Source organism: Leucoraja erinacea, chromosome 8, assembly GCF_028641065.1.
Source record: "Leucoraja erinacea ecotype New England chromosome 8, Leri_hhj_1, whole genome shotgun sequence".
NCBI classification, from domain to species: domain Eukaryota; kingdom Metazoa; phylum Chordata; class Chondrichthyes; order Rajiformes; family Rajidae; genus Leucoraja; species Leucoraja erinaceus.
The window spans coordinates 35,875,563-35,888,471 of record NC_073384.1 but is presented as its reverse complement, the minus strand read 5'-3'; the positions used below and the strand labels follow the sequence as shown (position 1 = coordinate 35,888,471).

Genomic DNA, 12,909 nt, shown 5'->3' with positions numbered 1-12,909 from the left:
GCTGCGACCCGACCGGAGCTTCGGAGGCTCTGGCCGCAGGCCCGGTGGACAGGAACATCGGGAGCTCGCAGTTCCCTGGTGGGAGACCGCTTTGCGGAGCTCCCGCAACGGCAACTTCTCCCGCTGGAATCGCGGGGTTTAAAGGGCTCGGAGCGGGGCCTAACATCGCTCGGTGTGGCTTAAACGGCCACAGGACTTACCATCATCCGCCGGGGGCTTTAACATCGGGAGCCCCAGTTCGCCTTGACGCTGCAGTTGGATTTCTGGACCGCGGGAGAAGAACAAAGGGAAGAGATAAGACTTTGCCTTCCATCACAGTGAGGAGATGTTGGAAATCCACTGTGATGGATAATTATGTAAACTGATAAGTGTGGGTCTTGGGGTTTTTTTTTGTTATGTAAAACTGTAGAAAATGCAATATCGTTGAAACAAGTTGTTTGAATGACAATAAAAGGCATTATATTCTATTGTAGTCCAGTGCCGTAGGTTGGACAGTTTCCCACTAGATTTGGAAATTACTTTAATTCATCCAGGAAGATTGTTTTATGTGAAATGCAATGTTGGGTCAAAAAGAAATCAAGTGATGCATTGTAGCAATGATTTCAGTCTTGCATGACACCAGTCTTTATTGACATTGCTTTAGTTGTTGACCCCTTGGTTAGTATCGCAGCTTGCTTGCCATTGTGGAGGAGGTGTAAGGCATACACTAACTTTTGTTGGAACCCAAGTTTGAGATGAGTGTCATGTTACTCAAGGCAAACTCTTGGCCTGAGAAGAATTCAGTTCATGTATAAAGTTACAGCCTGCATGTCACCGCTGTTCAGGTAACAAAAATTAACTTGTACTGCATTGAAAAATTAGTGAGATGGAATGTAATTTAAGTTTTAAAAAAATAGAAAAAAACATTTTTTTTTTTCAATTTGACTTTCTTGACACCTGCTTCTTCGTATTACAGAAAATCCTGAAATGGACCATTTTCTAGCAATGTAATCTCCTCCTCCATAATGTTGAGCTCAATTATAACAAACTTCCTCAGATCAGATTGGTTTTACTGTTACAGCGTCTGCTTTGTCAAAATGGTGCTTCAGAGTTTTTAAATGTGGCCTCAAGACAATCTTTCCAGTCAAGATATCATTCTGATAAACCTCTGACATTAGCACTTTTGCTTAATCCTGGTAATGCACTCTATATGAAGTTTCAGCATTCTTCTTAGTGCTGGCCAAAGTACTCATGCGTACTCAATGATACATCAATAGGCAACCATTTACAAATTTATTCATGTTCTTGTAAAACATTACGATCTTGTGAGTTTTTTTCAGCTGCCTTCCCAGTTCACTTGCTTCCCCTAAATATTGTGTATACAACTGGTCTCCCAACATTAAGTTGATAACATGTTGTATCACTTCATTGAATCCATGGTTCCTTTCAAATTTTCCAGTTATTGTTCTAGTATGTTTCTGGTGCCTCAGTTGCTTCTTGCCCTTTATCCTTTTTTTGATTGATTTAGGAAGTTTGTCACTTGGGTTTTCCCATCTAATGTATTTGTGAAAACATAAACTGATGGATGTGTTAAATATCTTGACACGTCTCAGGATTCTTGTTGCGCTCTTTCTGCTCCCAATAAGCCAACTTACCTCTGTTTTGTTGGTAATTGTTGGCCTCCAGTTATGAAGAGTTAGCAACAAAAGCATTAAATTGTTCTGTTATTTTATTTGCTGCTTCTCTCTGGAACCTTATTTTTGTTTCATATTTTAGATCTTGGTAACTTTAAGCAGTGCGATTTAATGCAATGATTTTTATTTTGGAGTTCCTTGTGTCAAAGTTTGTTTCTTAAAAAGCAGATAGCAACAAAAACTGTTAAAGGTAAACCGTAGCAATCTTTAATTGATTCGTCAGACGGGAGTGGCAATAGATCTACAATGAGCACAAATTCTTCATGGGCACCCACTCACAGATCAAAGAAGAGTTAGCACAATTATACATTTTCCTTATCAGTAAAACACTCCTACCAAGTCTGAACATAGCATGACTGAAAAATTCTGTAGCCTTTCCCAATATAGAAAAGCTGGATCCAAATCAAGCTCATCCAATAACAAGTTGTTATTTATCTCTGGAGCGTCAGCTATTTTTCAATCTTGGCTTCTTTATGGCCTTGAATGAAGCACATGTTATTACTGCAGGCTGCCATCTTAATGTCTTTATTGAAAAGACAACCTGTCCTCCATATTGTGTTCCATATAATTTACAAAGTCATTCATTGGCACCAAGCCATTCTTTTGTTTTACTAGACCATGCTTTTGTGGAAGAACAACTCCATTTTAGATTTGACTATTAGATTTAACTATTAGCTCTTTCACTTGTAAACATTGATGCTTAAACTTAGCATTTCTAAAAGTAGTTGATATCTAATGTGCAGCATGTACTTAATTGCTGACCTGCTCTGCTCAAAAAGACCATACAATCTCATCAATATTGCAGATCCTATTCTGGTTTTAAAGTTAATACCCTATTGCCATTAAACGCAGCCATGCATGGAACCTGGGGGTGGAAGCATGAATAGTTCTAGATTGAATTGTTATTATATCTGCCAGTGTCAAAGTGGACTTGATTTGTTTTGATGCAAATGTTTTATTGAAAATTGTGTATTGTTCTACAGTTGAACAGCCATTGGAAAGGTCAGTATCTGTTGACAGTGGCATTAACTGCAAGTACATTTGTTCTGTTCTAAAGGCATTTTTCTCCCCTTCTAGAGCACAAGATGTACAAGGTCAAGAGATGACTCTGCCAGCCACTGTAGAGTTCCGAGAAAGTTGTAAGTACTTATAGTTTGGAAGTGTTATAAGTGGAAGTAATAGTATGTACTGCAGATTGTGCAAATTCATAATTTTATACCCCAAATACAACATTTTACCAAAAGTAAGAGTTCCAGTTTACAATGATTGAAGTCAATTTTCCAAGAACAGACTAACATAGAAACATAGAAATTAGGTGCAGGAGTAGGCCATTCAGCCCTTCGAGCCTGCACCGCCATTCAATATGATCATGGCTGATCATCCAACTCAGTATCCCGTACCTGCCTTCTCTCCATACCCCCTGATCCCTTTAGCCACAAGTTCCACATCTAACCCTCTTAAATATAGCCAATGAACTGGCCTCAACTACCTTCTGTGGCAGAGAATTCCAGAGATTCACCACTCTCTGTGTGAAAAATGTTTTTCTCATCTCGGTCCTAAAAGATTTCCCCCGTATCCTTAAACTGTGACCCCTTGTTCTTGACTTCCCCAACATCGGGAACAATCTTCCTGCATCTAGCCTGTCCAACCCCTTAAGAATGTTGTATGTTTCTATAAGATCCCCCTCAATCTTCTAAATTCTAACGAGTACTAGCTGAGTCTATCCAGTCTTTCTTCATATGAAAGTCCTGACATCCCTTTTTTTATTAATTAATAAATGTTGTCAAATTGTATATAGCAGTTGACCTTTTAAATGGTGATGATGTAGCCCTTTTGTAAATTGTGGATTCCAGTCCTGGTTAAATTTGAGACTAACAACTCAGTAGTTCGGGAATGTTATAGTTATAGTACCATATTTTAAGTGAGTTACTAAATTGTGGATGTGAAAAATGTAATTTCTCGTTTTGAAGCCGTGAACAGTTACTTTGTTCTCTCCCCCTCGCCCTCTCGCCCTGTCTCACCCTCTCACCCTCTCGCCCTCTCGCCCTGTCTCGCCCTGTCTCTCTCTGTCTCTCTCTCTGTCTCTCTATTAATTATTTGTTCAACAAATACTGAGCAAGCCATTTTAGATATTTTAATTTTATTTCAATAAATCATCGTCGTTGTTTAGATATTAACAAATCTTCTTTATTTTGCAGCTGAAGACGCCTTCCTATCTGCCGTTGTTAATTATACTAATAGTTCCACTATCCACTTCAAACTCTCTCCTACTTATGTACTGTATATGACTTGTCGATATGTTATATCCAGTCACTATCGGCCTGATATGAGTCCATCTGAACGTGCACATAAAGTCATTGCAATTGTTAACAAGATGGTTAGCATGATGGAAGGAGTTATTCAGGTGAGTTTTCAGAGTAATTAATATATTTGAAGTAATTTCAAGTTCATATTTCATGCATAATTTGTGAAGTTTTGTAATTTAGATTAATGATGTAAATATAAGCATAACAACAATTACTGTCTTAAAATATCTTCTGTAGATCTTCCCATAATGTGTCATATTTTACATTTATGTTTTTCTTAAAGTACATAATTTAATTAATTGAGTGCTTAAAATCTCTAAAGCAAATAGAATGTAATAAATTAGTTATCTATGTAACATTTGATGCATTTCACACACAATGCAGTAAATCAAATTGAATCTATGCGAGGGCAAGGTGCTAACTACACTGACAAATAAAATTGATAACTGGTACATAATTATTAACAAATTCACGCAGAAGTCTAAATTATAGGAAGTGGTAAATCAGAACATTGTACACATCTCTCTCTCTCTCTGCCTCTATCTCTGCCTCTATCTCTGCCTCTCTCTCTGCCTCTCTCTCTGCCTCTCTCTCCGTCTCTCCGTCTCTCTCTCCGTCTCTCTCTCCGTCTCTCTCTCCGTCTCTCTCTCCGTCTCTCTCTCCGTCTCTCTCTCCCTCTCCCTCCCTCTCCGTCTCTCTCCTCTCCCCTCTCCCTCTCCCTCTCCCTCTCCCTCTCCCTCTCCCTCCCTCCCTCTCCAATCTCCCTCTCCCTCTCCGAATCTCTCTCCTCACTCCCTCCCTCTCGCTGTCTCTCTCTCTCTCTGTCTCGCTCTGTCTCTCCTCTGTCTCTCTCTCTCTCTCTCTGTCTCTCTCTCTCTCCCCCCCCCCCCAATCCCTCTACAATTACATGTGCAAGAAAGATATATATCCTGAGTATTTAAAGATGATGAGATTTAAATAGGAATTTGTGTTATCAAAACATCGATTTAACTCCCAGTTGGCTTTGTTAATTGCAACTATTTTACTCTTTCAAATAGTTCAATGCCCGAGTAACATTAGATTTCTGAGTATGTCCTTATAATTGGTCTTTTACTAATCTTTTACGAAAGATATTTGATTTTATTAACCAGATTTCATTAATTCTAACTTACCTTTTCTATTGATAGACTTTGTTAATAGAAGGAATTATCAATTGTGCGCTCCATCTATCTTGTTTCTATTTTGATTTGTTCATCCACCCTTCTGCTGATCAAGTGCTTGCAGTCACCACTTTGGCAAATACTTGAAATTGTAATAATTTTTTTCACTTTTATCCTTTTTTGGTCAGATGTTGATTATAGTGCTTGGATGTGAGATGGCACAGTTGCAGCTTTGAGAATTCTCTCAAGGAATTATGTTTTGGGGAATTATAAAACCCCAAATAGTTTATGTAAACTTTGGGGCGTTTACCTAAACAAAACAAAGGGGAGTTTATGAAGTAACAGTGTTAAGTAATTACGGAGCCAAGACTCTATTAAATCTTAACACTAATCAGATTGCCTATCTAAGGAAGGTTTTGTGTATACCTGCCAAATTGTTTATATTGGTAAATATAACAAATCAACAAATTGTATATTGTGGTAACTTGCTGGTTCATTTACCAAGAATATGAAATAAAGTCACTGAATAGTCTTCTTTGTCTAAATACATTACTTTAGATTAAGTTATATCAGGGTGTTTTCAAGAAATTATGATTTAAGCATTGTTGTAAAATCCCTTTCAACTCCTTGTTAATGTTAAGGAATTTTAATTTTTGGCAGAACTAAACTTTTAACATTCTATGTCCAGAGTGTTCTGTATTTGGCAGAAATCCTGTAGGAGAGGGGGTGGTTCTGTAAATTGTCCATGTGCGCCACTGATAGGTGCTTCGTCATATTGCATAATGTGTAAATAGAAAATGTATATTTTATGCACTTGAAATTCCAAATTGTAACTTAAATGGATTTGTAAGAAACTAAAGAAAATAGTGAACCACTTGTAGGGCCGAGATGGCCTGTTTCCGTGCTGTAATTGTTATATGGTCATATGGTTAATACCTTCTCTGGTGCAAATATTGTCCCTCAATCGATCACCAAAAACTGCATTGTGACAAACTGAAACCAGACTTTTAAATGAAAGTTTATTCAATGTTGCAATTGAGATGTTGTGTGTTTTTGGTTGTTGTCTGTGTAATTTTATAAGTAAATTTAATTTTATGCAATGTTTGTGTTGTATTAATCATTATTTGTGTACATCATGACTCTTTTTTTCTCTATTTTGCCTGATTCCTGTTCCCTTTCCTGCAGGATATAGCACAGTATGAACAGGTAGGACATGTTGCTGGGAGATATTCCCAGCGGTCAGCTTAGCTCAGTTTCTCATGCTTCTCCATATCAGAAACAACAAATCCAACGGCTGGACTGAACCGTACATAACACTCATTTAGCAATTGGAACATGCAGCACTAAAACCCGATGGCACAACTCTGTTGGCATTTCATTTTATCTGCTTAATGCACTTTTTTTGTGGTGATGTACAGAGTCAGCCCAAGTTCTTTTGCTTAATGTCTGTGGCCTTGTTCTTTTGTCAGCCTTGTTTAATATTGCCTAAACTGGCTCATGCCTTCAGGGTTTGCATTTCGACTGATGGTTATGTTGAGCTGAAATAAAATCATCAAGATTGACATTATTCTCTTCATTACAGAAGCAAAAGAATATTGCAGGTGCACTTGCCTTCTGGATGGCAAATGCATCAGAACTTCTCAACTTCATCAAGCAGGACAGAGACCTGAGTCGGATCACCCTAGATGCACAAGATGTCTTGGCTCATCTGGTGCAAATGGCTTTCAAGTATGATAATTAAAATACAACATCTGTGATAATCAATTATATTACCCTTTTGCTTAAAGAATATATGAATCAACTGATTCTACTTTGTTCCATGAGTGTCAACCAAATTGTAATTTTCAGTTCCTTACACAATTTTTCCCCACTCTCTCACACAATCCTTCATAATAATACTGTTTGAATTTGACAACGTCCAGAAAGTACGATATAAGTTATTTAAAGGTGATACTTAAGCTTGAAAATGTTCAAGAATATAAAAGCCACGTAATTACATTTCCTGTCATTGGTGTGTGAGAACCATGGATTGCCTTTGTAAATTGTTTTATTAGACATCCTCTCCTGCTTCTCCGAATTTGGTAGTGAGCATAGTGTTTTAGAAAATCGTGTCAATTTTCATATGTAGGAAGGAACTGCAGATGCTGGTTTAAACTGAAGATAGACACAAAGTGCTGGAGTAACTCAGCGGGACAGGCAGCATCTCTATCTGAAGAAGGGTCTCGACCCGAAACATCACCCATTCTTTCTCAGCCTGTCCCACTGAGTTACTCCAGCACTTTGTGTCTATCTTCTGTCAACTTTCATATTGGTCTAAAATATTTTGAAGCATTTGCACATTCACTTTTTTTAAATCAGTCGTACTTGTATTTTCATTAAACTTTCTTCTAAACTTCATGTAATCTGATTGCCACTCTCCTTTCTTAATTGTAAATACGTGTAGATAAATGTTAGTTAATCTAAAATTAAATCAATTGAAAATATATTCTAGATAAATGCAAATGCATCTTCCAATCTTTTTTGTGACTCGAGGCAGTTGTCTTTTAGATAGGCACAAAAGCTGGAGTAACTCAGGACAGGCAGCATCTCTGGAGAGAGGTAATGGGTGACGTTTTGGGTTTAGACCCTTCGGACTAGTTGAGGAAAAGGGAAACGAGAGATATAGATGGTGTAGAGAGATAAAGAACAAGATATGCAAAAATGTAATGATGATAAAGGAAACTGGCCAATGCTAGCTGTTTGTTGGGTGAAAACGAGAAGCTGGTGCGATTTGGGTGGGGGAGGGATGGAGAGGGGGAGGGTGAGAGAGAGAGAGGGAGAGAGAGAGAGAGAGAGGGAAGGCCAAGGTTACTTGAAGTTAGATAAATCAATATTCATACCACTGGTATCATTTTTGTTGTATGGCATTGAATGTAGTTGAGGTGATATTCAGGGTTATCTACGAAGAAAAATGTATCAAGTACTCAAGATAGTCAAAAAAAGCGTCTGTATTTGAAACATGCAGGCCCGTTCAACCTGAACGCGTAAAAATGAGCAATAGCACTGCGCCTGATGTATTGCTATTTATTCATTCAACATCAAACATGAATAATATTTGTAACATTTCACTTCTCCGGTTTCTTTAAAATATATCTCCTAAAATATATCTCCTAACTGCAATTTGTATGTTTTCTTGGTAGTCCTGTAATTTTAACACATTAAATTGTCTCCTTTAAAAATAGCAACAATTCTTCATGTAGTATTATAGGAATATTATAGGAATTAGTGGATATAGTTCATATTATGTCATTGCCATTGAATTTACAAAATAATCAAATTATTGTATTTTTAAAAATTATTTCAGAGATATATAATGGCAGATGCAGTATAATGTGGATAAATGTGAGGTTATCCACTTTGGTAGCAAAAACAGGAAGGCAGATTTAAATGCTGTCAAGTTGGGAAAAGGGAACTGGGGGGTCCTTGTTCATCAGTCAATGAAAGTAGGCAGGTTACACAAAAAAGCTGGAGAAACTCAGCGGGAGCAGCAGCATCTATGGAGCGAAGGAGATAGGCAACGTTTCGTGCCGAAACCCTTCTTCATTTTATAGGCAACGTTTCGGGCCGAAACCCTTCTTCATTTTATAGGCAACGTTTCGGGCCGAAACCCTTCTTCATTTATAGGCAATGAAAGTAGGCATGCAGGTACAGCAGGCAGTGAAGAAAGCGAATGGCATGTTGGCCTTCATAACAAGAGGAGTTGAATATAGAAGCAAATAGGTCCTTCTGCAGATGTAAAGGCCCCCCAGTGAGACCACACCTGGAGTATTGTGTGCAGTTTTGGTCCCCTAATTTGAGGAAGGACATTCTTGCTATTGAGGGAGTGCAGTATAGGTTTACAAGGTTAATTCCCGGGATGGCGGGACTCATATGCTGAGAGAATGGAGCAGCTGGGCTTGTATACTCTGGAATTTAGAAGGATGAGAGGATATCTTATTGAAACATATAAGATTATTAAGGGTTTGGACACGCTAGAGGCAGGAAACATGTTCCCAATGTTGGGGAAGTCCAGAACCAGGGGCCACAGTTTAAGAATAAGGGGTAAGCCATTTAGAACAGAGACAAGGAAACACTTTTTCTCACACAAGAGTTGTGAGTATGTGGAATTCTCTGCCTCAGAGGGCGGTGGAGGCCGGTTCTCTGGATACTTTCAAGGGATAGCTAGATTGGGCTCTTAAAGATAGCGGAGTCGGGGGATATGGGGAGAAGGCAGGAACAGGGTACTGATTATCAGCCATGATCACATTGAATGGCAGTGCTGGCTCGAAGGGCGGAATGGCCTACTCCTGCACCTATTGTCTATAATGGTCAAACAGACAAATCTTTAGAATTCAGAGATATAACATGGAAACTGGTCCTTCTGCCCACCATGTCTTTGCCGGCCATTGATCACTTGTTCACACCCATTCTATGTATTTCACTTTCTCATACACTCCCTGCTCATCAATGGAAATTTACAGAGCCCAATTAACCAACTAACCCACATATATTTGGAGGCAACCCATGCGGTCACAGAGCGAATCTGCAAACTCACTCGGGCAGCATCCGAGGTCAGGATCAAACCTGGGTCTCTGGTGCTGTGAGGCTGCGGCTCTACCAACTGCACCACTGTGCTGAAGATGGTCACAAAAAGCTAGTTTAACTCAGCACAACAGGCAGCATCTCTGGAGAGGAGGAATAGGTGACGTTTTGGGTAGAGATCCTTCTTCAGACTGGGGTCTTGACCCGAAACGTCACCCATTCCTTCTCTCCAGCGATGCTGTCTGTCCCGTTGAGTTACTCCAGCTTTTTGTGACTATCTTCGGTTTAAACCAGCATTTGCAGTTCCTTCCTACACATACCACTGTGCTGCCCATTCTGTCTTAAAAAATGTTCAGACCCAAATCAAGGAAGGTTAGATTAGGCCGGGACCCTGCTTCCAATTGATAGGTGACATTTCAGGTTGGGACCTTTCTTCAGAAGGGTCCTGTCCCGAAACGTCACCATTCCTTTTTCTCCAGAGATGCTGTCTGACCCGCCTAGTCTAGCACTTTGTGTCTATCTTTGTTATAAAACAGCATCTGCAGTTCCTTTCTATTACACCAAGAAAGAATCGATTCTTTGGAAAGGGACTTCAAAGTGAACAAACTAATTAAGGTTATTTCAGTGTCTTTACAAATTTGTTCAAATGTTTCAATGTTAAAAGCTTAATTTATTATTGGGGGAAAAATAAGAAGATACATAAGATCTGAAAACGTCCTCAAAAAATTGTGTAAGCCTATTACACGGAAGTGAGTGCTTCAAATAGTTTAAGGAGAAGTGCTGGATGTGGAGTTGATCTGTGGAAAAATTATGGTGCTGTCAGATCTTTGTAGGTATTTCGCAGGAAAATAGACATAATTTGAAAATGATTGAGTCTTAATATCGTAAAAGCTTTTTAAAATGAGTATTGCACAATATATGCATGACAATAGTAAACTAAACTAAAATTAAACTTTGAAATATGAAGTGCATTGTCAATTCTGTGTTGCAGATACCTGGTGCACTGTCTTCAATCTGATCTCAACAATTATATGCCATCATTTCTTGAAGATCCCGAGGAAGCAAACCCGCAAAGACCAAAAATAGGTCTGAACGATAAAACTAACTTTTGTTAACAGGGCTTGTACGGTCCTTGAAGGTCCTTGAATTTGAAACAGTTTTTCACGGCCTTGAAAGTCCTTGGCTTATAGCTCCTTGAAAAATGATAAAAGTATTAATTCATAGAGAATAATGTGTTTTTTAATTGTTTATAATGTGCATTTTTATTAAAAGTTGGGAAACATGATATGATTGCTAGCGATGCTCCTCCCCCGTTGAAGGGAGGGAGGGGGAGGGGGGGGGGAAGCACTAGGACCCAGCAGAGTCAGACCACATGCTGCCTGCATCGTGGAGGTTGTGAGCCTGGTGCTGAGCCTGGAACTCTGGTGAGGCGATGGCTCCGGTCCGCTAGTGGCCGGTGGAGAGGCGAGGGTCGGCGGAGTCGCTGGTGGACATGTGAACATGTGAAGAATTTTATTCACCCAGAAGATGGTAAATCTTTGGGATTGTCTACTCCGGAAAACTACAGCATCTAGGCTTTGTACAAGACTGAGAGATTTTTTAATAATTAAAGAACTGAGGAATCTGGGATTAGTCAAGAAAGAGATGTTGAAGTAAAAGATTAGCCTTAATTTAGTTAACCATCAAGTAGGCACGAGGAGCCAAATCTGCTACTATTTCTTGTTTGTTGCTCCTATGAATTGCTTGGTATATCTACTTTAATAACAATGGCACCAGTGTTTCCTCGGGAATTTACATTAATCAATATGGGGAGAGATAAAGTCCATGCTAAATTTTGCTGGTTCCTCAGTAGTTCAACAATGTGTAATCATTGTTCTACTGGCTGCAAAATATAGGCAAATGTTGTCGAAAGGTGATCTTATCACCAAGCTTACTGGGAGTGGGAGGGAGGATGATCCACAGGAAATTTAACAAAGACATTTTATTTCTAAACTGAAAAATATTTCAACATGAACATATATTTTATAATTTAAGCGTTTTATTGAGCTTTTCTTTGTGATTTATTGATCCATTTCTTTTAATTTTCCAGATGATGTCTTGCATACATTGACTGGAGCAATGTCTTTGCTTCGCCGGTGTCGTGTGAATGCCGCTCTTACTATCCAGTTGTTCTCTCAGCTCTTTCATTTTATCAATATGTGGCTGTTCAATAAACTGGTCACCGAGCCAGACTCATGCCTCTGTTCACATTATTGGGGAGCTATCATCCGTCAACAGCTTGGCCACATAGAAGCTTGGGCTGAGAAACAAGGTTTGGAACTGGCTGCAGATTGTCACCTTAGCAGAATAGTACAGGTCAGTTACTGGGCATGCACAATTCTAAATAGAAACCCCGAGTGTTATGATGTTCCTTACCAGTTCCAATATCCAATACCATGCAATGAATATTTCATGCATGTGTCATAAAGGAACTAAATTTGTTATTGAAGTGCTATGACCAAATGATTACCTATTTTTCAACCTGTTTAATGATGTGATTTTGAGAAAGAGGAATAAATGTACAACAAATTGTTACATGAACCAACTGTGGTAGAATTAAATTAAACATTTGTGATCTGAGAGTCGTATATTTATGATTTTTAACACGTTCATACTCAACTGTTGCCGCAAGCCTATGTTGTTTCATTGAAGTGAACCTCTGAAAATGTTTGTAATAATTAGATACTTTGAATATTGACAACATTAGACAGCATTGTCCTAAGTGATAACGGCTTGTAGGTCAACTCTAGTTTATTTTTACCAGATCAATTTGTGACAGTATTAAACATTATTTACTTTACTTTTTTTTTTTTTGCACTGCTAAAGATATCAGTTAATAAGTTTCACTTGACCTGTTTGAAAATGTTCTTTGGTGCATGATTTGGGGGGGAAGTACATGAGAAGGAAACTTCATTTCATTTGCAATATTCAAACATCTGTCAGTTTCACTACCAATTCACATCAGATGTCAGTCAGCAGCTGAGAGATCTGCCTTCTGCCTTGGATGCCTAGCCACTGAAATGTGACATGCAGCGTTATCCTTACTTAGCCATAAAGTTTATGCACTAACATTTAATTTATGATTCATAATGGCACCAACATGTAAAGAGCATTTTAAGTACTCCTTGAGAGCAACAGGATTTTTCTCGTCAAAGGTAATCACTTTCATATATAAATTCTGGCATATCATAT

At 38.6% G+C, this 12,909-nt stretch overlaps 1 protein-coding gene across 6 annotated transcripts in view; it reads left to right on the top strand.

The window, feature by feature from the left end:
- afdna (afadin, adherens junction formation factor a) overlaps positions 1-12,909 on the top strand; it is a 149,863-nt gene that overhangs the window by 77,144 nt on the left and 59,810 nt on the right. For all 6 annotated transcript variants that reach the window (XM_055639442.1, XM_055639445.1, XM_055639443.1 and 3 more), the window contains exons 13-17: positions 2,751-2,812; positions 3,872-4,077; positions 6,701-6,846; positions 10,670-10,764; positions 11,768-12,033. In XM_055639442.1, the coding sequence (XP_055495417.1) occupies positions 2,751-2,812; positions 3,872-4,077; positions 6,701-6,846; positions 10,670-10,764; positions 11,768-12,033 (775 nt within the window). The remainder of the gene's footprint in view (positions 1-2,750; positions 2,813-3,871; positions 4,078-6,700; positions 6,847-10,669; positions 10,765-11,767; positions 12,034-12,909) is intronic.